This window comes from Belonocnema kinseyi, chromosome 9 (genome assembly GCF_010883055.1).
Source record: "Belonocnema kinseyi isolate 2016_QV_RU_SX_M_011 chromosome 9, B_treatae_v1, whole genome shotgun sequence".
NCBI classification, from domain to species: domain Eukaryota; kingdom Metazoa; phylum Arthropoda; class Insecta; order Hymenoptera; family Cynipidae; genus Belonocnema; species Belonocnema kinseyi.
In genome coordinates, this window is record NC_046665.1 from 96,860,026 (window position 1) to 96,884,430 (window position 24,405).

Sequence of the window (24,405 nt, forward strand, 5' to 3'; positions counted from 1 at the left end):
TTTTTTTTGTAATTCGTAGATATTCCAGAAGTCGAAGTGAATACTGAAGCAGGAAGAAAAAATCTATCACCTCGTCATCAAGTCTTTCTTGAACTTGTGCAAACCGAATCCAACTATGTTGGGATTCTCAGTACGATAATGACGGTGAGAATTTTTATTGGAATTTATTTGTTTTTATCGTTTAAAGAGGCGTTTTATAGAAATCGGGTAAAATTGAAATTTTTTTTTGTACTAAATACTACATCATTCTTGAAATATGGTTTACAATTCTTCGAGAATTCTTTTAAAATTTTGGAAATATTTTGAAAACTTTATAATTTTTGAAGTTTTGACATCTTAAATTACGCTCTAACTCATAAAATAGAATTATAAAAGCCTTGAATATTATTTGGAACGGGAGGTTTAGGAATAGGTATCTGTAATTTTTAATTGGATCAGAAAATATTAAAAAAAAAATAATAATTTAGATCTTGATCAAGAAACTGGCCAAAAGAATTATAATTCTGACGCAAAAAAAGGAAATTTTCGAGAAGAACTGTAATTCTGACTTGGAGCAGTGAATTTTCCAAAAGATTGATCATTTTCACTTGGAACAGGGAATTTAAAATCACTCGGCGGTTGACATTTTTTTTTAACCTTTGTAAAATCTCTGGAAGTATTACATTTCGAAGTAATCCTAAAATATAGGCATTTTTCAAAAAGAATGATAATTTTGAGTTGGAACAAGAAAATTTCCGAAGAAATATTATGTCTAATTCTGAATTGGATCAAAAAAATTTTGAAAAAAAATAAGTAAATAAATTTTGATCCAGAATAAGGAATTTTCCTAAAGAATTATAATTCTGACTTAGAAGAGGACATTTAAAAGAAAATTGTAATTATGCCTCGGAAAAATGCACTTTTGAAAAGAATTAAAATTTTGACTTGGAACGGGGAATTTGATAAATTAATTATGATTCTGATTTCAATAAGGGAATTTTCCTACATAATTAAAATTGTTAGCAAAGGCGTGGAAATTCCAATTCTTAGAGCGTCAAAATGAAAAATTGATCGAGAAAAAACCGGTAATTTTTTTAATCATCCGGCAGGTAGACAATCTGTGTAATCATTTGAAATCTTTGTTGTCTTTTCGAAAGATTTTTTGAATCCTTGCGAAATCTTGAAATCTTTTGGAATATTTTTATAATCTTTAAAATTATCTTTTTAAATCGTTGAAATCTTTGAAAACTTTGCGAAATATTTTTTAATATTTTTGAAATCTTTTAAATCTTTTTGAAATCTTTTGATTGTGATTCTTATTTTGTTGAAATTTTTGTGAAACCTTTGAAATATTTGTGAAAGTTTCTAAATCTTTCTAAATTCTTTGAAATCTTTGAAAATTTCTAAAATCTTTCCGACACCTTGAAATATGTGCGAAATCCTTGTGAAATCTTTGAGATCTTTTGAAATCGCTTGCAATAGATTGTAAAATCTTGTAAATATTTTTGAAATTCTTCTAAAACCTTTGAAAGCTTTGTGAAATTATTGAATAATTGTGAAAGTTTTGAGATCTTTGCCAAGTCTTTGAAATCTTTGTAAAATTCTTTTGAAATCGTGAAATCTGGAAAAATTCCTAAATCATTAATATTTTTTGAAATAATTTAAATTTTTTAAAATCTTTGAAATCTTTTGCAATATTTGATAAATTTGGGAAATCATTAAATCTTTGAAAACTTTACGAAATCTTTGAAATCTTGGTGAACGTTTTGAGATCTTTGTGATATCTTTAAACTCTTTTTGAAATCATTGAAATCTTTTTGAAATATTTTCAAATATTTTTAAAGTTTTGGAATATTTTTAAAATTCTTCAATTGTTGAAATATTTTGAATAATTTGTGAAACCTTTGAAATTTTTGTGAAAATTTCAATATCTTTGTGAATTCTTTAAAATCTTTCTGAAATCTGTTAAATCTTTTTAATTTTTTTGAAATATTTGTGAAATCTGAGATATTTTTTAAATTCTTCTTAAATAGTTTTAATGTTTGAAAATATTGCGAAATCTTTTAAGTATTTGTGAAGGTTTTCAAATGATGATGAAATCTTTGAAATTTTGGAATGTTTGAAATATTTTTGAAATGATTAAGTTGTTGAAATGTTTGAGATATTTGTTAAAATTCTTCTTAAATCTTGAACTTGAAAACTTTGCGAACTCATTGAAATATTTGTGAAAGCTTTGAAATCTTTGTTAAGTCTTTGAAATCTTTGGAAATATTTGTGAAATTCTTTTAAAATCGTTGATAAATTTGCGAAGTCTTTAAAATATTTGTGAAAGCTTTGAATTCCTTTTGCAATCTTTAAAATCTTTATGAAATCTAAAAAATTCTGAAATCTTTAGAATCTTTGAAATCTTTTGGAATAGTTGATATATTTTGAAAATGATTACATCTTCAATCTTTTAAATCTTTGAAAACTTTACGAAATCTTTGAAATACTGATGAACGTTTTGAGATTTTTGGGGTATCTTTAAAACCTTTTTGAAATCATTGAAATCTTTTTGAAATCTTTTTAATGTTTTGGAATATTTTTAACATTTTTGAAATTGTTGAAATATTTTGAAATATTTGTGAAATCTTTGAAATGCTTGAGAAAGTTTCAATATCTTTAGTCATTCTTTTTAATCTTTCTTAAATCTTTAAAGTCTTTTTAATTTTTTGAAATATTTGTGAAATCCTTAAGATATTTTTGAAATTCTTCTTAAATTGTTTTAATCTTTGAAAACATTGCGAATTCTTTGAAATATTCTTTGAAGTATTTGGGAAGGTTTTGAATTGTTAGTGAGATTTTTGACATCTTTCTCAGATACTAAAATCTTTCTGAAATCTTTGAAATCTTGGAATGTTTGAAAGATTTTGAAAATTATTAAATTTTTGAAATCTTTAGAGTATTTTTTGAAATTCTTCTTAAATCTTTGAAATATTTAAAATCTGCGAAATCTTTAAAATATTTGTGAAAGCTTTGAGATCTTTGTGAAATATTTTTGAAATCATTGATATATTTTAATCTTCAAAAATAATTTTGAAATTAATAAATTGTTGAAATTCTTCTGAAATATTTGTGAAATCTTTGAGATATTTTTGAAAATTTTCTCAAATCGTTTTAATCTTTGAAAACTTTGTGAAATCTTTGAAATATTCGTGAAAGTTGCGAAATTTTTGAAATATTTGTGAAAGCTTTGAAATCTTTGTGAAATCTTTTTGAAATCATTGAAATCTTTTTGAAATCTTTTCAAATCTTTTTAATATTTTGAAATATTTGTAACTTTTTTGAAATTGTTAAAATTTTAAAATATTTTTAAACATTTGTGAAATCTTTTAAATTGTTTTGAAATATTTGTGAAATCTTTGAAATATTTTTGAAATTCTTTTTAATTTGTTTAATCTTTTAAAACTTTGCGAAATCTTTGAACTATTTGTGAAGGTTTTGAAATGTTTGTAAAATTTTTGACATCTTTCTGAGATTATTAAAATCTTTTTGAAATCTTTAAAATCTTGTAATTTTTGTAATATGTTTGAAATGATTAAATTGTTGAAATGTTTGAGATATTTTTTGAAATTCTTTTTAAATCGTTGAATATTTGAAATTTTTGGGAATATTTGTAATATTTTTGAAATTGTTGTAATATTTTAAAGCACTTGTGAAATCTTTGAAATGGTTATGAAAGTTTCAATATCTTTGTGAATTCTTTTAAATCTTTCTGAAATCTTTAAAGTCTTTTTACTGTTTGAAATATTTGGGGAAATCTTTGAGATATTTTTGAAATTTTTCTCAAATAGTTTTAATCTTTGAAAACTTTGTGAAATCTTCGAAATTTTCGTGAAAGTTACGAAATCTTTGAAGTATTTGTGAAGGTTTCAAAATGTTTGTGAAATGTTTGACATCTTTCTGAGATCATCAAAATCTATATGAAATCTTTGAAATCTTGGAATATTTGAAATATTTTTGAAATTATTAAATTGGGCAAATCTTTCAGATATTTTGTGAAATTCTTCTTAAATCTTGAACTTGAAAACTTTGCGAAATTTTTGAAATGTTTGTGAAAGCTTTGAAATCTTTGTTAAATCTCTGAAAGCTTTGGAAATATTTGTGAAATTCTTTTGAAATCGTTAAAAAATTTGCGAAATCTGAAATATTTGTGAAAGCTTTGAATTCCTTGTGCAATCTTTGAAATCTTTGTGAAATCTGAAAAACTCTGAAATCTTTAAAATCTTTAAATTTTTTTGGAAATATTTGTGAAATCTTTGAGATGTTTTTAAAATTCTTCTTTAATCGTTTAAATTTTTGAAAACTTTACGAAATCTTTGAAATATTTTTGAAAGCTTTCAGATCTTTGTGAAATATTTTTTAAATGATTAAAATGTTGAAATTCTCCTGAAACATTTGTGAAATCTTTGAGATATTTTTGAAATTCTTCTTAAATCGTTTTAATCTTTGAAAACATTGTGAAATATTCGTGAAAGTTGCGAAATCGTTGTAGTATTTGCGAAGGTTGTAAAAAGTTTGTTAAATCTTTGACTTCTTTTTGAGATGATAAATTTTTTTGAAATCTTGGAATGTTTAAAGTATTTTTAAAATGATTAAATTGTTCAAATCTTTGAGATATTTCTTTAAATTCTTCTTAACTCGTTGAAATATTTGCGAAATCTCTGAAATATTTGTGAAAGCTTTGAGATTTTTGTGAAATCTTTTTCAAATCATTGAAATCTTTCCAAATATTTTTAATGTTTTGAAATATTTGTAACATTTTTGAAATTGTTGAAATATTTTGAAACATTTGTGAAATCTTTAAAATCTTTGAAGTGTTTATGAAAGTTTCAATATCAAAAAAAAAATTGAAATTTTTGTGAAACCTTTGATATATTTTTGAAATTCTTCTTAAATTGTTGAAATATTTGTGAAAGTTTTGAGATCTTTGTGAAATATTTTTGAAGTCATTTGATATGTTTTAAATCTTTTGAAATATTTTGGAAATTATTAAATTGTTGAAATTCTTCTTAAGTCGTTTTAATCTTTGAAAACTTTGTGAAGGTTTCAAAATGTTTGTGAAATCTCTGACATCTTTCTGAGATCATAAAAATCTGTTTAAAATTTTTGAAATCTTGGAATATTTGAAATAAATAAAATAATAAATAAAATTGTTGAAATATTTGAAATATTTTTGATATGATCAAATTGTTGAAATTCTTCTGAAATATTTGTGAAATATTTTAGATTTCTTTTGAAATTCTTTTTAAATCCTCGACATCACTGAAAACTGCGAAATCTTTCAAATATTTATTAAAGTTTGAAGTTATTTGTGAAATTGTTGAAATCTTTTTGAAGTCATTGAAAAAATCTTTTAGAAGTCATTAATATCTTTTCGAAATCTTGGTGAACTTTTCGAAGATTTCTGGAATATTTGAAATATTTTTGTAATTCCTAAATCGAAATATTTGAAAGCTTTGCATAATATTTGAAATATTTCTGCAAGCTTTGAAATTTTTGCGAAATTGTTCGCAATCTCGTTTAGACAGAAAAGTCAAGTGCCAGTAGATACTAAAAAAAAAAGAGGAATGATTCTGATTTCAGTTATTCAAATCCCCACTGGAAGACTTGATAGAAAAGAGTGGTGAGTTGTTAAATAGTACAGAGGCGAAAATCATCTTCGGAAATTTTCCGCCGATTTACGAAGTCCACAAGAAGATGTTGGAGGAGTTGAGATACAATGCGGCGCATTGGACGGAGGATGTTAGTATTGGAAATGTGTTTTTGAGGTACGCGCCAGATTTGTTGAAGGCGTATCCGCCGTATGTAAATTTTTTCGAGAACACGAAGGATATGTTGGAAGAGTGCGATCAGAATAAACCGAGGTTCCATGCTTTTCTCAAGATTTGCCAGACCAAACCAGAGTGTGGAAGACAAAGTTTAAAGGAGTTGCTGATCAAACCAGTGCAGAGACTACCCAGTATTAGTTTATTATTAAATGGTAAGTGGATTTCAATTTTATTTTACCAAATTCGGAATTTTAAAAGGCAATACATAATTTACCTAATACGTTCCTTGTCACTTTTTAATAACAAAACAAATTCAAAGCTCCCAAGAGGCAGACATTTTGAAAAAAAAAGCAAAAGTGAGGGAATTTCTGTAATAAGTAAACTTTAAAAAATGATCAGAGCTGCCACATCGTCACTTTTTTCTCTCAAATAATTTTTTAGTCATTTTTTTTTAAAATAAAAAATTCAGATTAGTTACTTTTTTTCAGTAAATTAACTCATGGGTTAATGACTATTCAATTTAGATCTGTACCAATATCTGAATTGTCTTGATTTTTTTTTTGTAATATATTTAAGGGTATTTTTAAATATTCCAAGGAATTTTTTATTAATTTCATTATTTTGAAGATATTTCAAAGCGTTTGAAATATTGTTAGGATAGAGAATTTTGTAGAATTTCGGAAGATATTGAACGTAAAATATTTCGTGGGGTTTTAAAGATTTGAAATTATTTTTTTTAATTCATTATGAATTCCTATTAATCTTCGATTATTTTAATTGTTTGGAATTCTTTTTTTTTTAATTTTCTCAATCTACTTAATAGTTTTAAATGTTATTTATTTTCGAAGATTTCAAGAGATTTTTAAATATTTGTTTCAATGCATTTGTAATTCGCCCAGAATTCTCATTAATTTACGTGTAATTATTTTAATTCTTTGAAATTAAAAAAAAAACATTTTTATTTACTCAATCTACTTAATAGTTTTTAATTCTATTTAGTTTCGAAGATTTAAAGAAATTTAAAAATATTTGTTGCAATTCATTTGGAATTCGCCCCGAATTCTTACTAATTTGTCCTGTATTATTTTAAATCCTTTTGAATTCTTCTAAATTGAGTCAGTTTTACTCGATGCAATGGAGTTTAAACAAGTTTTTGTTTAACTCATCTTAAATTCTTCTAAATTTACTCAATTCTACTTATTTCTATGCACTTTTTTTATTTTTCAAACGTTTTTATTTAATTGATCCTGAACTCTTTATCCCTTACTTTATTCGTAGGCATTTCTTTAAATTATTTTGAGTTGGCTTGAATTTTTCTATGCTCTTTTCAAATTTTCTGAATTCAACGATGTTTTTGCATATGATTGATTTCAATTTTTTTTAAAATTACTTTGAATTTTTATGAATTTCATTGAATTATCGTTTATCTCGAATTCCTCTAAATAAATTCATTTTAATGTTACGGAAATTAATCGAATTTTTTGTTATTAAAAATTTTATTTCAATTTATTTTTGAATTATTTTGAGTTTTATTTGACTTTTTTTAAGCCTTATTAATGTGAAAATGACACGGGGGAGACCTTTTTTTTAATTTTTCAAGATTTACAAATTTTTTTAGGTAACTTGAATTTTCTCAGGGTGTGAAAAAAAGTTCTTAAAATTCATGAAAAATTTTTAAATGATTGTTTTGCAAGGAATTTCAAGAGAAAATCGAAAAAAGATCTCAAAACATTTTGAATTATTTCCTAAAGTATTTAAAAATTGTGAAAGATTTTAAAGAAAAATTTTGCCATATTGCATAATTTTAGAAAAAATTTGAGTAAGTTTAAGAGATATTGAAACGTTTTGAAACGATTAAAAAATAATTAAAACTTGTAAAGACTTTTCTAGAATTTTGTAAAGTTTCACGAAAATGATAGACATTTTTTCAGGTTCCTAAGAAAAATTAAAATAATTTTTTATTTCGAAAAATTTATTTGAAGAGATCATTTAAAAATATTTTAGAAGATTTAAAAAATATTCAAAGAAGAATCGGAAATATTGCAAGGCAATTTTTTAATTTTGTTAAATAAGTAAAAAATGCATGAAAAATTTAAATAATTTTTAGAAATTAGAAGGCTTAGAAAGTCTAACAAAAAAATAAAAATTTCTTATATTCGTGTGCCAATTTTTAAATAATTTTGTTTTTTGTTTGAAAAATGAACTTTAAGAGAAAATTGAAAAAGGGTTTTAAACATAACAAACGATTTCCTAAAATTTCTAAAAATAGTTTGGAAGATTTTAAAGCAAAATGTTTCAATTTGGTAAGATTGCAAAATAAAAACGAACAAAAATTGGGTAAATTCACGAAATATTTAGTAGAATATAAAAAAATTTTGAAAGTTTTAAAGAGAATAAACAAATTGTCTTAAAATTGCTGGGAAAATTTAGAAGATTGTAAGATAATCTTTTTTTAATTTGGAATGATATTTGAAAATTTTTAGAAAAATTCATGTCAGTTAAAAATATTTTCAAGAATTTAAGACGTTTTAAATAGATTACAAATATTTAAAAATTCGGAAAAATTTTTAAAATTATTATTGGCTCTTTAAAATCTTCTAGATTATTTTTTGACAAGCCTGAAATGTTTAAAAATCTTTTAAGTTTTCTCAAGAATCTTGTGAAAATTATAGTTACATAAAATTAAAAACAAGTTGAAATACATATTTTAAAATATTTTAGCTTCCCTACAAAATCTAATTGATTAAAAAAATATCACATTTCAGAGTTCGTTATTTCATTGTAATAGAAAACAATATTTTTAGGATCTAACATATTCCTTGTTTATCGTCTATAGATATATTAATTATATAGTAGCATTATATTTTAAAACGGCAATATAAAAAAAATACTTCTTTATCACTATATTTAAAAGTGTTTAAATATCCGGGACTAGCGCAAAATAACGAAAAAATGAATAACAAAATCATAAATTAGCAAGAAAAAAAATTGCCGAATTATAAAATAATTTCGTCAAACTTAAATTTCAAGTTTGACCAAATTTAAAATTTGGCCATTTTGGTCTTTTGAAGTCGGCGAATTTTAGTTTCGGATATTTTTAAATTCGGGATTTTATTTTTTGTCCATTAAAGATCTTGTTATTTGAAGTTTGTAAAATTTTATAATTTGATAATTATATATCTTTTTGGCATTTTTGTTTAATTCATTTGTGTATTTGTTATTTATTTTTAAATTATTTTTTATAGTTCCTGAATATCCATGCAATTTGTTTGTTTGAAATTACGGAAATTAATCGAATTTTTTGTTAGTAAACATTTTATTCCAATTTATTTGAATTATTTTTAGTTGTATTTGATTTTTTTTTTAAAATCCTTATTAATTTTTCTTGAATTTGTCACCCTTTAAGCGCGAAAAAAGTTCCCTATGAGCTTCTCGAAAAATATCAGGGTGGCCGCTGGACCTGGAAACCGGGATAGTCGGGAAATGACTGGGAATTTTACAAATATTTACAAGAAATATCTGTCCAAGTTCGATTTCGAACGTTTTTAAAATAATTATTAGAATTGTTGTTTCCTTCAATTATGACATTATTCAGTTTACAATGCGTAATTCAAAAGACTTCTGCTATACAAATTGTTAATTTTAGATTTTAATTTTTAATTTAAAGAATTGTAAAATGCAAAATATTAAATCGTTTGAAGTTGCAAATGTTTGATAAAATTTTATTTTAGTTTATCAACTGTATACATATGAATAAATTAGTTTTAAACAGGAACAATAATTGATTTGCCAAAACGATTGAAACTGTATAAACTATTTTTAACTTAAAAATTACTTAATAATAATGTATTTGTAATTAAAGGCTTTCACTAATTTAAAAATATTGTTTCAGTAAGAACTTTTTAATATTTAGCAATATTTGTCATTTGACTGTTTATTTGAGACAAAGGAATTGAAACCAAATATTTAAAAGTAAAAAATTTGAAACTGAATTGTTGGACATAGAAAGCCTTGTATCGTTAAATTTTGTAAGAGCTTTTAAATTTTGAACGTTAAAATTTTGAATGTTACTTCGAAAACAATTGTAATTTGTAAGTGAAATTGTTAATTTTTAGTTTTTAAATATGAATTTAACACTTATTATTTGTATAAAAAATTTGAGTATTTTTAAGAGGTATTTAGAAGTTTTACAAAGATTTAAAATAATTAAAAAATTGAAGTGATTGCAAATAATTTAAGCGAAGAATGTACCAAAAAAATTCGGCTATTCATACCGAAATTTCGGTACAAATAGCCGGAATCTAATTTAAAACAAAATTCAGATTTTGCAGATATAAAAAAAAATAAATAAATTTAAAAACTTTTTAAGAATTGTGAAAGGCTTCAAAAGAATAAAAACATTTTCGTAAGATTTTTAGGGAAATTGAAAATGGTTTTTCAATTTTACTAAAAATTGTAGGAAATATTCTATTAATTTCCGAATATATTTAAAAGTTCTTCTCAAATTTAAAAAATAATTTTAAAATTGAATAAATTTAAAACAACTTCTAGATTTTTCAAGCTTTTAAAATGAAATTTTGAAGCTCTTCAGGGATATTTAAACTACTTGAGATTAAAATAATTGAACTTCTAATTTAAGAAGTGTTCAGTTTAAAGCAAAATTAATTTTTCAATTTTTAACGTTTCTACCCTTAAAATTGTTTCAAATATTAGAATGTGGATTTCTATTTTTCGATTTGAATCTAAATCTTTGATTCGATTTCTGTTGCAGATATCCTTAAGCACACGAATAAGAATAATCCAGACCACGGTGCCTTAGAACTATCGATCAGTAGTATTAAGGAAGTGATGACGTATATAAATGAGGACAAACGGAAAACGGAGGGTCAGCTGGCGATGTTCGACATATTCAACGAAATCGACAATTGTCCGCCTCATTTGGTTTCATCGCATCGATCGTTCATTGGGAAGTGCGACGTTGTGCAAGTGAGCGAAGGTCTGAGTGGTCGAGGAGATCATTTGGTTCTCTTCTTATTCACGGACACTCTCGAGATTTGCAAAAAGCGATCGAAGACCTTCAACCAAGCCAAGACGAATCATGCGAAACCCTACAAGCATATTCAGATGCTTTCCCTTAGTACAATAAAGAAAGTCGTTGACATTCGCGAGACAGATGGTAATTTTACGTCAACTTTTTACCGACATTTTTCTATCAAGATTAATAATATTGATGCAAACAAATTTGTTTTCTAAATACATTTTGCACACTTTTTTTGTTGTTGAGTTTTCAAATTAAAAAGAAAAATTTGTGAATTCTGAACCTAATAGTTTTTTCACGATTAAAATAAGATTTTTTAATAAAAAAAAGAAGAATTCAGTTTTCAGTTAGAACAATCAATTTTCCAACAAAAAATATTCATTTTGAACAAATTCATTTTAATTCAAACTCAAAAGATCAATTTTCTACCAAAAAAGATAAAGTTTTAATCAAATATATAAATTATCAACTGAAAAAAATGAATTTTCAACCCCATAATAGAATAATTCAATTTGCAGTTAGAAAAGTAAATTTTAAACAACAAAAAAAGATTTTTCAGCAAAATTAATTAATTTTCAACTAAAAATATAAATTTTTAAGCAATAATGAAATAGTTACATCTTCAGTAAAAAAAAAAAAAATAACTTTCAATAAAAAAAAAATTGTTTTCAATCAAAGAAATTAATTTTTAATCACAGTGAAGAATTTTCAAACCAAAAGATTAATTTTCTACTAAAAAAGACTTATTTTCAACAAATTGTATAAATTTTCATATAAAAATGATCGATTTTCAATCAAAATTGGAATAGTTAGAATGTTTGAAAAATCAATGTTTATCCAAAAAAATAACTAATTTTCAAAAAGAGTTTTTTCCATTAAAAAAAGATTTTTTAATAAAATAGAACAATCATTTTTTAACCAACAATACTAATTCATAACAAAATAATTTAATTTCAAACCCAAAAGATGAATTTTCTACCAAAAAATATAAATTTTCAACCCCATAATAGAATAATTCAATTTGCAGTTAGAAAAGTAAATTTTAAACAACAAGAAAAAAAGATTTTTCAGCAAAATTAATTAATTTTCAACTAAAAATATAAATTTTTAAGCAATAAAGAAGTAGTTACATCTTCAGTAAAAAAAATAACTTTCAATTAAAAAAAAATTGTTTTCAACCAAAGAAATTAATTTTTCATCACAGTGAAGAATTTTCAACCCAAAAGATTAATTTTCTACTAAAAAAGATTTATTTTCAACAAATTGTATAAATTTTCATATAAAAATGATCGATTTTCAATAAAAATTGGAATAGTTAGAATGTTTGAAAAATCAGTGTTTATCCAAAAAAATAACTAATTTTCAAAAAGAGTTTTTTCCATTAAAAAAAGATTTTTTAATAAAATAGAACAATCATTTTTTAACCAACAATACTAATTCATAACAAAATAATTTAATTTAAAACCCAAAAGGAGAAATTTTCTACCAAAAAAGATACAGTTTCAATAAAATATATCGATTTTCACGAAAAAAAATAAATTTACGACCCAAAACTAGAATAGTTCAACTTTTAGTTAGAAAACTATATTTTAAACAACAAAAAAACAAGTTTTCAGCAAAATTAATTAATTTTCAACTAAAAATATAAATTTTTAAGCAATAATGAAGTAGTTACATCTTCAGTAAAAAAAATAATTTTCAACAAAAAAAAATTTTTTTTCAACCAATGAAATTAATTTTTAATCACAGTGAAGAATTTTCAACCCGAAAGATGAATTTTCTGTAAAAAAAATTCTATACAAACATATGTTTTTTTTTCAGCCAAAGAAATGAATTCCTAATAAAAAATAGAATAGTTACATTTTCCACGAAAAATGGAATGGTAAAGTGAATATTCAACTAAAATGATAAATCTTCAACTAAAAAAAAGTAGTTTTAAGCCAAATACATGAATTTTCAACTAAAAAGATCAATTTTCAACCAAAAGAAAAAAAGAATTTTGATTTAAAAAATTAATTTTTCAACCACAGAAATTTATTTTTAACCGAAAAGATGAAGTTTCAACTAATGAGAGTACTTTTACAAAAAAAAGACAGATCTTCAGCAAATAGTGAAATTGACACATAAAACAGATAAATTTGGTAAAACAGATACATTTTCTAAAACTGAAAATATAAATTTCAAAGCAAAAATAGAATAGTTACATCTTCAGGTGAAAAAATTAATTTTTAACTAGAAAGAAATGAATTTTCATCCAAAGAAATTAAATTTTAAACACAGTGATTAATATTCAACAAAAAATATAAATTTTTGACCAACCAGTGGAATTTTCAATCCAAACGTTTTTTTATATTTATATATATAAATTTTTTTTTTCAACCATTTTCAAGCATTTTTTAGCGAAAAAGATGATATATTTTCAACTAAGAAAATTTCAATTTTTAACCAAATACATGAATTTTCAAGTAAAAAGATCAATTTTGTAACAAACATAAATAAATATTTATTAATTTATTAATAAATTTTTTAACAACATAAATTAATTTTTAACCAAGCAGATGAATTTTCAACTAATGAGAGTACTGTTTTACCAAAAAAGATGGATCGTACGCAGATATGAAAATTCTCGCCTAAAAGAGTAAATTTTCAACAAAATAGTATAATTTTGAAACAAGATGATTAAATTTGTTAGCAACAATAAATTTTCGACAAAAATAGAACAGTTACATTTTTAGTTGAAAAAATTAATTCTAAATAAGAAAAAACGAATTTTTAACCAAACAGATCAATTTTCAACCAATAAGATGTATTTTCTACAAGAATGAACGAATTTTTTAACAAAGTACATGAATTTTCAACCAAATATGAATTCTCAACATAATACAGGAATTTTAAAACAAATATTTATGTTTTAATTAATTTTCAAACCAATTTTGGAATTTTTAACAAATTACATACGTTTTCAATTAAATAGTTTAAACATTGGATCGGACATGAGTCCAGATTTCAATTACTTCTTAGTTTATATTTTTTTCCTTTTATTTTTTTTTTTAGTATTTAATATTCTTAAACTAAAAGGAAAAAACAAAAAATAAGTAGTTAATTTTTTATTAAAGATAATTAATTTTCAATTTGAAAAGAAACGAAACTTGTACAAAGTTTTATTTGATGAAATAATAGTTAATATTTTTTTAGTTCCTAAAATTTTTCATTTAAATAGTTGAATGTTTAATTTTTCATTTAGAAAAAATACATACATTTTTTACCAAATAGCAGAATTTTTAACTAAGAAGATTGATTCTCTACCAGAAAAGGTGAATTTTTAATAAAATACATCATTTTTAACCAGATAGTTAAATTTTCACGTAAAAAAATTAATTTTTGAAGAAAAAAAACAACAAAGTAGTTCAACTATCAATCAAGATGTTGAATTTTCCACCTAAAAAGATGAATTTTCAATGAAAATATAATATTTTATATTTCAACAAAAAAGATTTTAAATTAAAATAAACATTTGGCTTTTACAAAAAGACTCGAATTTTCAACAAAATACTTGAATTCTTAAGTAAAGCAGATTAATTTTCAATCAAATAGTTGCATTTTTAATAAAAATCGATATTCTACCAAAAAGGACGAATTTTTAAACAAAATATGTAAATTTTCAAGGAAATAGTTGAATTTTCTATCAAATTGTCGAATATTCCATAAACAAATACGTATTTTCTACAAAACAGTTGAATTTACAATACAAACGTCATTGTTCAACCGAAACAGAGAAAACAGTTTAATTTTTAATCAGATAGTTTCTTTTTTAACCAAAAAAAGATCAAACTTCTACGGAAATAGATGAATTTAAAAAACAAAAAGATAGATGTTCAACGAAATAGTCGAATTTTTAACCAAAAATAAATTGTTAGTAAAAAAAGAAAAGAAATTTTGAAGTAAGTAATACAATTTTAAACCAAAAAAAGATGATTTCTTAGCAAAAAATTTAATAGTAGAATTTCCAATTGAAAATAATTAACTTTGCATCAAATATATTCAGATTTTCTTTTTGGATTCTATTAATTCAGTTCTCATTTAAGTGGTAAAAGGAGAAAAAAGGAAGCCTTTGATGTATAAATAGGAATTTTGATCATTTTTAGGCTCAAAAATAACATTTAAAATTAAAATATCAGATTATAAATCTGCATACCCTTTTAAATTCGGACTAAACCTAAATTTAATACTTAAAAATATTTATGACACTATTTTGACTTTTTTTTTCAAATTTTTTTACCCTGTTAACACTATTTCTGGGTGGCCGCTGGACTGGGAAACCTGGGAAACCGGGAAATGACAGTGAATTTATTTTGTGACCGGGAATTTTACAAATTTTCAGAAGAAAAATCTGCCTAAGTTCAATTTGAACAGTTTTTTAAATAATTAAAGTACAGTTTTAAGGATTTAAAAAATTTAAAATATTTGAATTTGAAAATTTTTGATAAAAAACAGTTTTATTTTATCAACTGTACATATAAATAAATAAATTATTATTAAAATGGATCTGTACTCAAGTATAGAACTCTGAACAATAATTGATTTGATCAAACAATTCTAGATTAATTCGAAAGTCTTGATAAGAATTTAAATTAATATATCATTTATTCCGATAATTTTATTTTAAATAAAAATGTTCATGATTTATCAATAATATATTTTTAATTCACTGTTCATTTAAGACTAGTGAATTGAAACCAAATATTGAAAAGAAAACAATTTGAAACTGAATTGTTTTACATAGATAGCTTTGAAAATTTAGATTTTAGAAGAACTTTGAATCTTTTAGCGTTATAATTTTAATTTTTCTATTTATAATGTGTTTTAATTTGTAAGTAAAATTCTTAAATTTTGACGCATAAGTAACAATTGAAAAATTATTATTTGTAGGAAAAATTTGAGTAATTTTAAGAGGTATGTAGAAGTTTTGAAAAGATTCATAATTAATTAAAAACTGGAAATCATTTAAAGTAATTTAAACGAAGTGTTAACATTTTTTTTCCAGAACTTCAAAATATATTTTAAAATCAATCGAAATTTTCCTACAATTTTTGAAAATTCTGCAAATCAAAAAAATTCTTAAAATCTTCCATGTTCTTCTTTGATCATTTTTTTAATCTCTTAAAATCTTCGTAAACTTTCTGTTACAATAATTTTTGAGAGTGACAAATCATTTTCAATTTTCCTAAGAATCTTAAGAAACTTTTTTATTCTTTTGTAGTCTTTCATAATTCTTAAAAAAATTCTAAATTATTGTTTGAAATCTGCAAAAATCTACATTTTATTTTAAATTCGGCTGTATTTCAAATTATTTAAACTTCTAAATTTAATTCGAATGTTTTTAAAACTTTCTCAAGATCTCTTAAAATTACTCTAGAAGTTTTAAAAATAATAAGTGTTCTATTGTTATTTATAAATTCAAATTTAGTTTTTTTTTTATTTTCAGGATTTTCTAAAAGTTATAGAAAAAATCCAATTCATATTGAAATATATTTAAAAGTTCTGACAAAAAATGTAATGAAATTCAATGTTAGAAAAATAAATGCTTAACTAAAAACATAACTAATTTTCAAAAAAAGAGTTTTTTTCCAGTAAAAAAAAGATTTTTCAATAAAATAGAACAATCAATTTTCAACCAAAAAATTAATTCATAACAAAATAATTAAATTTAAAACCCAAAAGATGAATTTTCTACCAAAAAAGATACAGTTTTAATCAAATATATAAATTTTCAACGAACAAAAGATAAATTTACAACCCAAAACTAGAATAGTTCAACTTCCAGTTAGAAAAGTACATTTTAAAGAAGAAAAAAACGATTTTTCAGCAAAATTAATTATTTTTCAACTAAAAATATAAATTTTCAAGCAAAAATGAAATAATTACATTTTCAGTAGAAAAAAAAAACTTTCAACTAAAATAAATTCATTTTCAACAAAAGAAATTAATTTTTGATCACAGTGAAGAATTTACAACCCAAAATATTAATTTTCTATAAACAAAATTCTATACAAAAAAGTTCGGACAAAAAATTGAAAAATGATTTTGAATTTGGATTTGAAGGATGCCTAAAGTATTTAAATTAAAAATAATTTAACTTCTAAGTTAAGAACTGTTAAGTTAAAAAAATTATTTTTCAATTTTTAATGTGTCTAGCTTAAAATTACTTCAAATAATATAATTTTGAAAATTTTAAAGTTCATTACTTGATTCTTTAATTTAGACTATTGAAAATGTTAACGTGGATTTATATTTTTGGAACTTAATCTGAATATTTGAGCTCTATAATTTATAAAAGTTCAAAATTTTGCAATTTATTTGAATTTCATTTAACATTGTTTAATTAAAAAGTGTTAGTGCCTTCCATTTTGTACGTGTAAATTTTTAAGCATTTGAATATACAATTTTTTAATTGAAAAACTTTTAAACTTCCATTTTAAAAGTTTAGAAATGACCGAGACTTTTTTTCTTCGATTAAAACGGCCACTCTGCTATTTTTTTCTCTAAAGGGAGTCTGAGAACGACGATAGTTTTTTTTATAGCAGTTTCGTAGATTTCGAAAAAGTAATTTTAAAAATTTTGTATTTTTCAGAGTGCCATAAAGTATTCACGTTAATGGTTCGAAGCAATCAGGAATTGAAGGAAAAATTATTTACGTTCACGATAACCGACGAAGATGTCAACAAGACGAACTATTTGCGGACCTTGTGCAGACAAATGGCGAATACAGTTTGTAAAGCTGATGCGGTAAGTTTAATTATTAAAAGTCTGTTTTTTTTTTCAATTCAAGTTCCCATTATTTTAATAATATCGTTCAATTTAGAAAACAGATTTCTATAGTATATTGTCGCAGATTTTTCAGATTATCTCAGTTTATTCTAATTAAATTATAATTTATTATTGAATGTTGATAATTTTAATTTATAAGAAAAACTTTTTGCATATTTTTTTCTCTATGGTTTTTTTTTTGGCTGACTCAAGTTTGATAATCGAATTAATGATGTTTCAAACATAACGAAACAATATTTTTTTTCTTCTATTTTAGCAAAAAATGTTTTATACCGGGAAAAACCTGAAAATGTCATGGAATTTTTTTCAACTCAGTCATTTTTTTCGCGAGCGTGTCTATTTTTTTTTTTTAATCACTGTTTAAAATTCAATAATGATAATTCTTCATTTGTAAAATTAGCTTGACATTTGTTTATTTAATTATTTTGTTGAAAATTAAATTTTTTTTCTTATTTGAAATTTATTTTTTTTTAACTGAAAATTAAATTATTCTAATCGCTTCTATTTGAGAATTAAAGCATCTCGTTGAAATTGCATGTATTTTGTTTATGTACCAGTTTGTTGGTAATATTTTCTCTATCTGACAGAAAACTGTTTTATAGTTGAAAATTAAAATCATGCTGTAAAGTCATCCTTTTTGGTTGAATTCAACTGTTTTTGATTAAAAATTAAAATCTTTTTTTATTTAGATATTAACTACTACATTTTTTGTTAAGAATTAATATTTTTGGAATGCAAATTTTATGACTTGGTACAACGTTACGCCTTTTTGTTAAAAATTATTTTTTGTAGTCGAACGTTGATCTTTTTCATTGAAAATTTCTTTCTTTGGTTAAAAACTGAACTGTATCATTGAAAATTCTTTTTTTCCTTGACTGAAAATTAATTTTTTACTGAGAAATTAATTCTTACAGTTTAAATGTTCCATCATTTTCTTTAAAAGTTCATTCCTTTAGCTGAAAATTACTTTTTTTGACTGAAAATTCAACTATTCAATTTTTATTTGGAAAAATCATCTCTTTCAATTGAAAATTGGTCTTTTTTGGAATAATTAATTTTCTTGGTTGAAGTTTAATTGTTTATTATTTTCCATTATTTTAGTTGAAATTCATCTATTTGGTAAAATATTGTTGTTTTTTTTAACTGAAAATTTTACTATTAATTTTTTGTTAACAATTTATCTTTTTGGTTAAAAATTCAACTTATTTATGAGTTTAGTTATTTTTTTTTAAACTAAAAATTTGACTTCCATTTTTAGATGAAAATTAATATTTTTGGTTTCAAAATTCATCTATTTGATTGAAAATTCGTCTTTTTTAGTACAACATTGAACTATTTGATTCAATATTCAAGTATTTTCTTGAAAAGTCGTCTTTTTTGGTAGAACACTAATCTTCCTGTTTCAAGATTCATCTTTTTGGTTGAAAATTCCACTATTCCAGTTGAAGATTCATCATTTTAGTGGAAAATTATAATTTTTCAAACTGAAAATGCAAATATTCCAATTGAAGATTCTATCATTTTAGTTGAAAAATCATCTTCTTAGTTAAAAATAAAAATCAGTTTGGTTAAAAATTAATCTTTTTCAACTGCAAATGTAACTATTCCATTTATTGATGAAAATTTATCTTTTTTAATTCATAAGTCAACTTTTTCGTTGAAAAGTTATTTATTTTTTTGAACAATCGCCTTTTTTGGTAGAAAATTAACCATCTTGTCTTAAAATTTACCTTTTTCTTTGAAATTTCAAGTATTCCAATTAAATATTTATAATCTTATTTGTAAATCTATCTGTTTTATTGAATTTGAATTTTGAAATTAAAAATTCGTTTTTTTTTTTTGGTTGAAAATAAATTTAGTAAACTGAAAATTTAACTTCCATTTATGGCTAGAAATTTATCTATTTTAGTTCTGAATTCAACTATTTGGTTGCAAATTTTTCTTGTTTAGTTCAAAATTCCCTTTTTTTTGTTGAAAATGTATATTTTTTTAAGTTTTACTACTTGGTTGAAAATTTATGTTTTTTATTTAGAAATTAAACTAGTTGTTTAAAAATTTATGTTCTTTGTGGAAAATTCGCTTTTTTGTTGAAAATTCTAGTATTCCGTTAAATGTTGATCTTAGTTGAAAATTAATCTTTTAGGTTGGAAAAAAGTTACTTGATTGAAAGTTGAACTCTTTTTTTTTTTAATTAATTTTTTGTTGGAAGATTTTTCATTATAATTAATAATTCATTTCTTTGGTCAAAACATGAACTATTTAATTGAGAACTTCTTTTTTCTTTGGATGAATAGGAATCTTTTTGCAGAAAATTGAACTATTTTGTTGAAAATATGTTTCATTTTTTGGTTGAAAATTATTATTTATGTTTGAAATTTTTTTTTAGTATAAAATTCAACTATCCCTGTTGAAGATTCATAATTTTAGTTGAAAATTCATTAGTTTGGTTGAAAATTTGAATGTTCATTTTTTGTTCAAAGTGGATATTTTTTGGATCGAAATTCAACAATTTGGAAAAAAAGATTGTTTTTTTTTCAATTGAAAATTCAACTGTGTCGTTGAAAATCCACATGTTTTGTTAAAAATTAATTTTTTGTGTGTAGAAAATTAACTTTTTTGGTTGAAGATTCATAATTTTAATTAAAATTTTATTTCTTTGGTTGAAATATGAGCTATTTTATTGAGTACTTATTTTTTCTTTGGATAAAAAGGAATTTTTCTGTCGAAAATTTTACTATTTTGCTGAAAATTTGTCTCTTTTTTTTATTGAAAATTGTTATTTATTTGAATTGAAAATGATAACTGAAACTGAGAATTTTACGAATTTTCAAAAGAAAAATCTGCCCAAGTTCGATTTTAATAGTTTTTAAAATAATTAAAGTGCAGTTTTGACGATTCGAAGGATTAAAAATTAAATGCATTTGAAGTTGAAAATTTTTGATAAAAAACAGTTTTATTTTATCAACTATAAATATAAATAAATAAATTATTTTGAAAATGGATCTGTACTCTAAGTATAGAAATCTGAACAATAATTCATTTGACCAAACAATTCTAGATCCATTCAAAATTTGAGAATTTCCAGATTGTCACTGTCTCAATCCGAAAGTCTTGATAAGAACTAAAATTAATAAATCATTTGTTCCGATAATTTTATTTTTGAATACAAATTTTCATGATTTATCAATAATATATTTTTAATTCAGAGTTTCAGGTATTCCTTTATATTAAATTAATAGATAGATTTATTAATATATTATTTCTATTAATTTTTTCAGCTGTTAAAAAATGTAAACGTGCGTTTTACTATTTTCAACTTAAAAATAAATCCATAATAATATAGAAATAACACTTATTAGTTGTAGAAAAAATTTGAGTAATTTTAAGAGATATGTAGAAGTTTTGAAAAGATTGAAAATTATTTAAAAACTTGAAATTATTTCAAGTAATTTAAACGAAGTATGTTAACATTTTTTTTTCAGAACTTCTAAATATATTTTAATATTAATGGAAATTTTCCTAAATTTTTTGAAAATCCAGCAAATTAAATAAAATCCTTGAAATCTTCCATGTTCTGCTTTAATAATTTTTTAAATTTCTTAAAATCTTCTTAAACTTTCTGTTACATTAATTTTTCAAAGTGAAAAATCATTCTTAATTTTCCTAAGAATCTTAAGAAAATTTGTATTCTTTTCTAGTCTTTCATAATTCTTAAAAAAAATATCTAAATTTTTTGTTTGAAATCTGCAAAAATGTAAAATTTATTCTAAATTCGGCTGTAAGTATTTGAAATTATTTCAAGTTATCAATTTATTTCGAATCTTTTTAAAACTTCTAAATATTTCTTAAAATTACTGTAATATTTTTACAAATAAAAATTGTTCTATTGTTATTTATACATTCATGCAGGATTTTCTAAAGGTTATAGAAAAAATTCAATTCATTTTGAAATATATTTAAAAGTTCTGACAAAAAATTCAAAAATTATTTTAAATATTGAAAAATTTAAAACCACTTCTAGATTTCTCAAGATTTTGAAATAAAAATTTTAAGCTATTAAAGGATGCCTAGACTATTTAAAATAAAAATAATTTAACTTATAATTTATGAACTGTTAAGTTAAAAAAAATTATTTTTCAATTTTTAATGTCTCTAGCTTAAAAGCACCTAAAATAATATAATTTTGAAAATGTTTAAAGTTCATTGATTGATTCTTTTATTTAGAGCATTGAAAATGTTAACGTGGATTCATATGTTTATTAAAAATTTAATTATTTAATTTTTGGTTGCAAAATTATCTTTTTGGTAGAAATTAATCTTTCTTGGTTGAAAATCCAACTAGTTGATCAAAAATTCAATTATTATAGGATCCACCATTTTAGTTGAAAATTTACCACTTTGTTTGAAGATATAATTATTTTTTTGAAAGTCAGTTTTAATTTTTTTCCAAGTTATTTTTTGAGACTGAAAATTGAACTTATTCCGATTAAATATTCCATAGTTTTAGTTCAACTATTGCATTTTTTGTTAAAAATTGATGTTTATTATTGCAAAATGTCGATATTTGTTTTAAAGTTCATATATTTTGTAATATTTTGCTCTGTTGTTTTAAAGGATGTTTGGAATAAACGTCATAAATTAAAATAAATGTGTTTGTCTTTAGAGACGAATCGCCACCCTGAAGATGTAGTTTCAGGTTCTGACATTTTTTTCCCGTGAATTTTTAATAGAGAGGCATCATTTTATTATTTAGTTGAAAAGGCGAGAACTAGTTATCACTTTAAAGTTTAAAAATCAAAAGAGTTCTACTTTATTATACTGGGAATTTTTTCCTCGATTATAACGATCACCCTGAATATTTATTATGAATTCTAATTTGAATATATATATTTTTTTATTACAGGATACGTTTCTCATCAGTGCTGATTCGCATCAGCTACAAATTGATACCAGTGACGTTGCCTTAGGAACATTAAGTAAAGCATTTAAGTAAGTAGATTAAAAAAAATTTAACTATTAAAAAATTTGTAGATTTTTTCACTTCTTTTCCTGACTTTCTCTATTCTGAAAATGTTTATTCAAACTGCATATTTCGGACTAGGTCTTATTAATTTTCATGGCTAGATTTTAATATTTCTCTCTTCTTTAAGAATATGTGTCGAATAATTAAGTGAATAACAATTTGTTTTATAGCCGAGAAATCTGTTTACATCCGCAGGCCTCACATACCGGTCCCTGTATCTCCTAATGTGCCCTGTATTTAGTTAAGGTACCTAAAGTACCCTATTTTCAAGGTGTGGTCCCTGTGGGTACCCTTCTTGAGTCAGAAACTTAAAAAAAAAAAATAGCAAAAATCAGCGAATTACTGTAAGAAGTCAGTAATTTGCAGGAATTTGACAGATTTTAGGGGGTTATTAAAAACTTCTAAAAATTTAAAGGTTTAAGAAATTTAAAGGTTTTAAAGTATTTAAAAAGATTTCGCGTTATTTTATAAGATTTCCTAGGATTTCAATGATTTTAAGGGATTTATAAATTATAATTTTATGTTAAATTCTTTGGAATTCTCTTGAATTTGATTAATTCTCTTTAATTTTATGAATTCACTTGAATTTCTCTAAATTTACTCTATTCTACTTAATTCAGTGGATTTTTTTAAAATTTTGATCAGTTTAAATTTAATTGATCCGGAGGATCAATTGATGAAATGATCAAAGGTTTTGAAATATTTTACCGATTTTTTTTTAATTCCTTGGTATTTTCAAGAGCTTTAAAAATCTTTAAAGGAGTTTAAAGGATTTTAAATAGTTTCGTTTATTTTAAAAGATTACAGCGAAATTTTTAATAGATTTCAATAATTTCAAGGAATTCTGTAGGTTTTAGGGCATGTTTAAAATTTCTAATGATTAAAAAATATTTCACGGTATTTTATAAGATTTTCGAGGATTTCAATGATTTTAAGGGATTTATTATAAAACCCTCAATCTATTTTATACATTTTCCATGATTTCAAAAAATATCATCATAGAGTTCTTATTGATTTATCCTAAATTCGCTGGAATTCTCTTGAATTTTATTATTTCGCTTTAATTTTATGAATTCACTTTAATTTTTTTAATTCACTTGCATTTTTCTAAATTTACTCTATTCTACTTAACTCGGCGGATTTTTTTTTAATATTGAAAAGTTTTAATTTAATTGATCATGAAGATCGATTTATAAAATGATCAAACGGTTTGGAATATTTTAACGTATTTTTTTTTATTACTTGGCATTTTCAAAGGCTTTAAAAATTTTAAAGGAGTTTAAATGATTTTAAATAACTTCATTTATTTTAAAAGATTACAGCGAAATTTTTAATAGATTTTAATAATTTTAAGGAATTCTGCAGATTTTAGGGTATTTTTAAAATTTCTAAGGTTTATAAAATATTTCACGATATTTTATAAGGTTTTCGAGGATTTCAATGATTTTAAGGGATTTATTATAAAAATGTCAATGTATTTTAATACATTTTCCATGATTTCAGACAATTTCATAGAATTTTACGGGATTTTATAATATTTTAGTGGATTCTAAAGAATTTATTCATGAGAAGTGAGGTATTTTGCAGGGTTTTAAAGATAGAAATGATTTAACATTCACCCTGAATTCTTATTACGAGGGTAGTTCAATAAGTCCTTAGAATGAAGTATAAAAACAATTTTTTTTGGGTAAATTTTTTTTTATTTTTCAACATAATCTCCTTGGAGC

At 22.9% G+C, this 24,405-nt stretch overlaps 1 protein-coding gene across 5 annotated transcripts in view; it reads left to right on the plus strand.

Annotated features, from left to right (window-relative positions):
* The window catches only part of LOC117179356 (protein ECT2), a 93,222-nt gene that overhangs the window by 45,174 nt on the left and 23,643 nt on the right, over positions 1 to 24,405 (plus strand). For all 5 annotated transcript variants that reach the window (XM_033371052.1, XM_033371053.1, XM_033371054.1 and 2 more), the window contains 5 exons: positions 20 to 144; positions 5,605 to 6,001; positions 10,561 to 10,965; positions 17,459 to 17,613; positions 22,559 to 22,644. In XM_033371052.1, the coding sequence (XP_033226943.1) occupies positions 20 to 144; positions 5,605 to 6,001; positions 10,561 to 10,965; positions 17,459 to 17,613; positions 22,559 to 22,644 (1,168 nt within the window). The remainder of the gene's footprint in view (positions 1 to 19; positions 145 to 5,604; positions 6,002 to 10,560; positions 10,966 to 17,458; positions 17,614 to 22,558; positions 22,645 to 24,405) is intronic.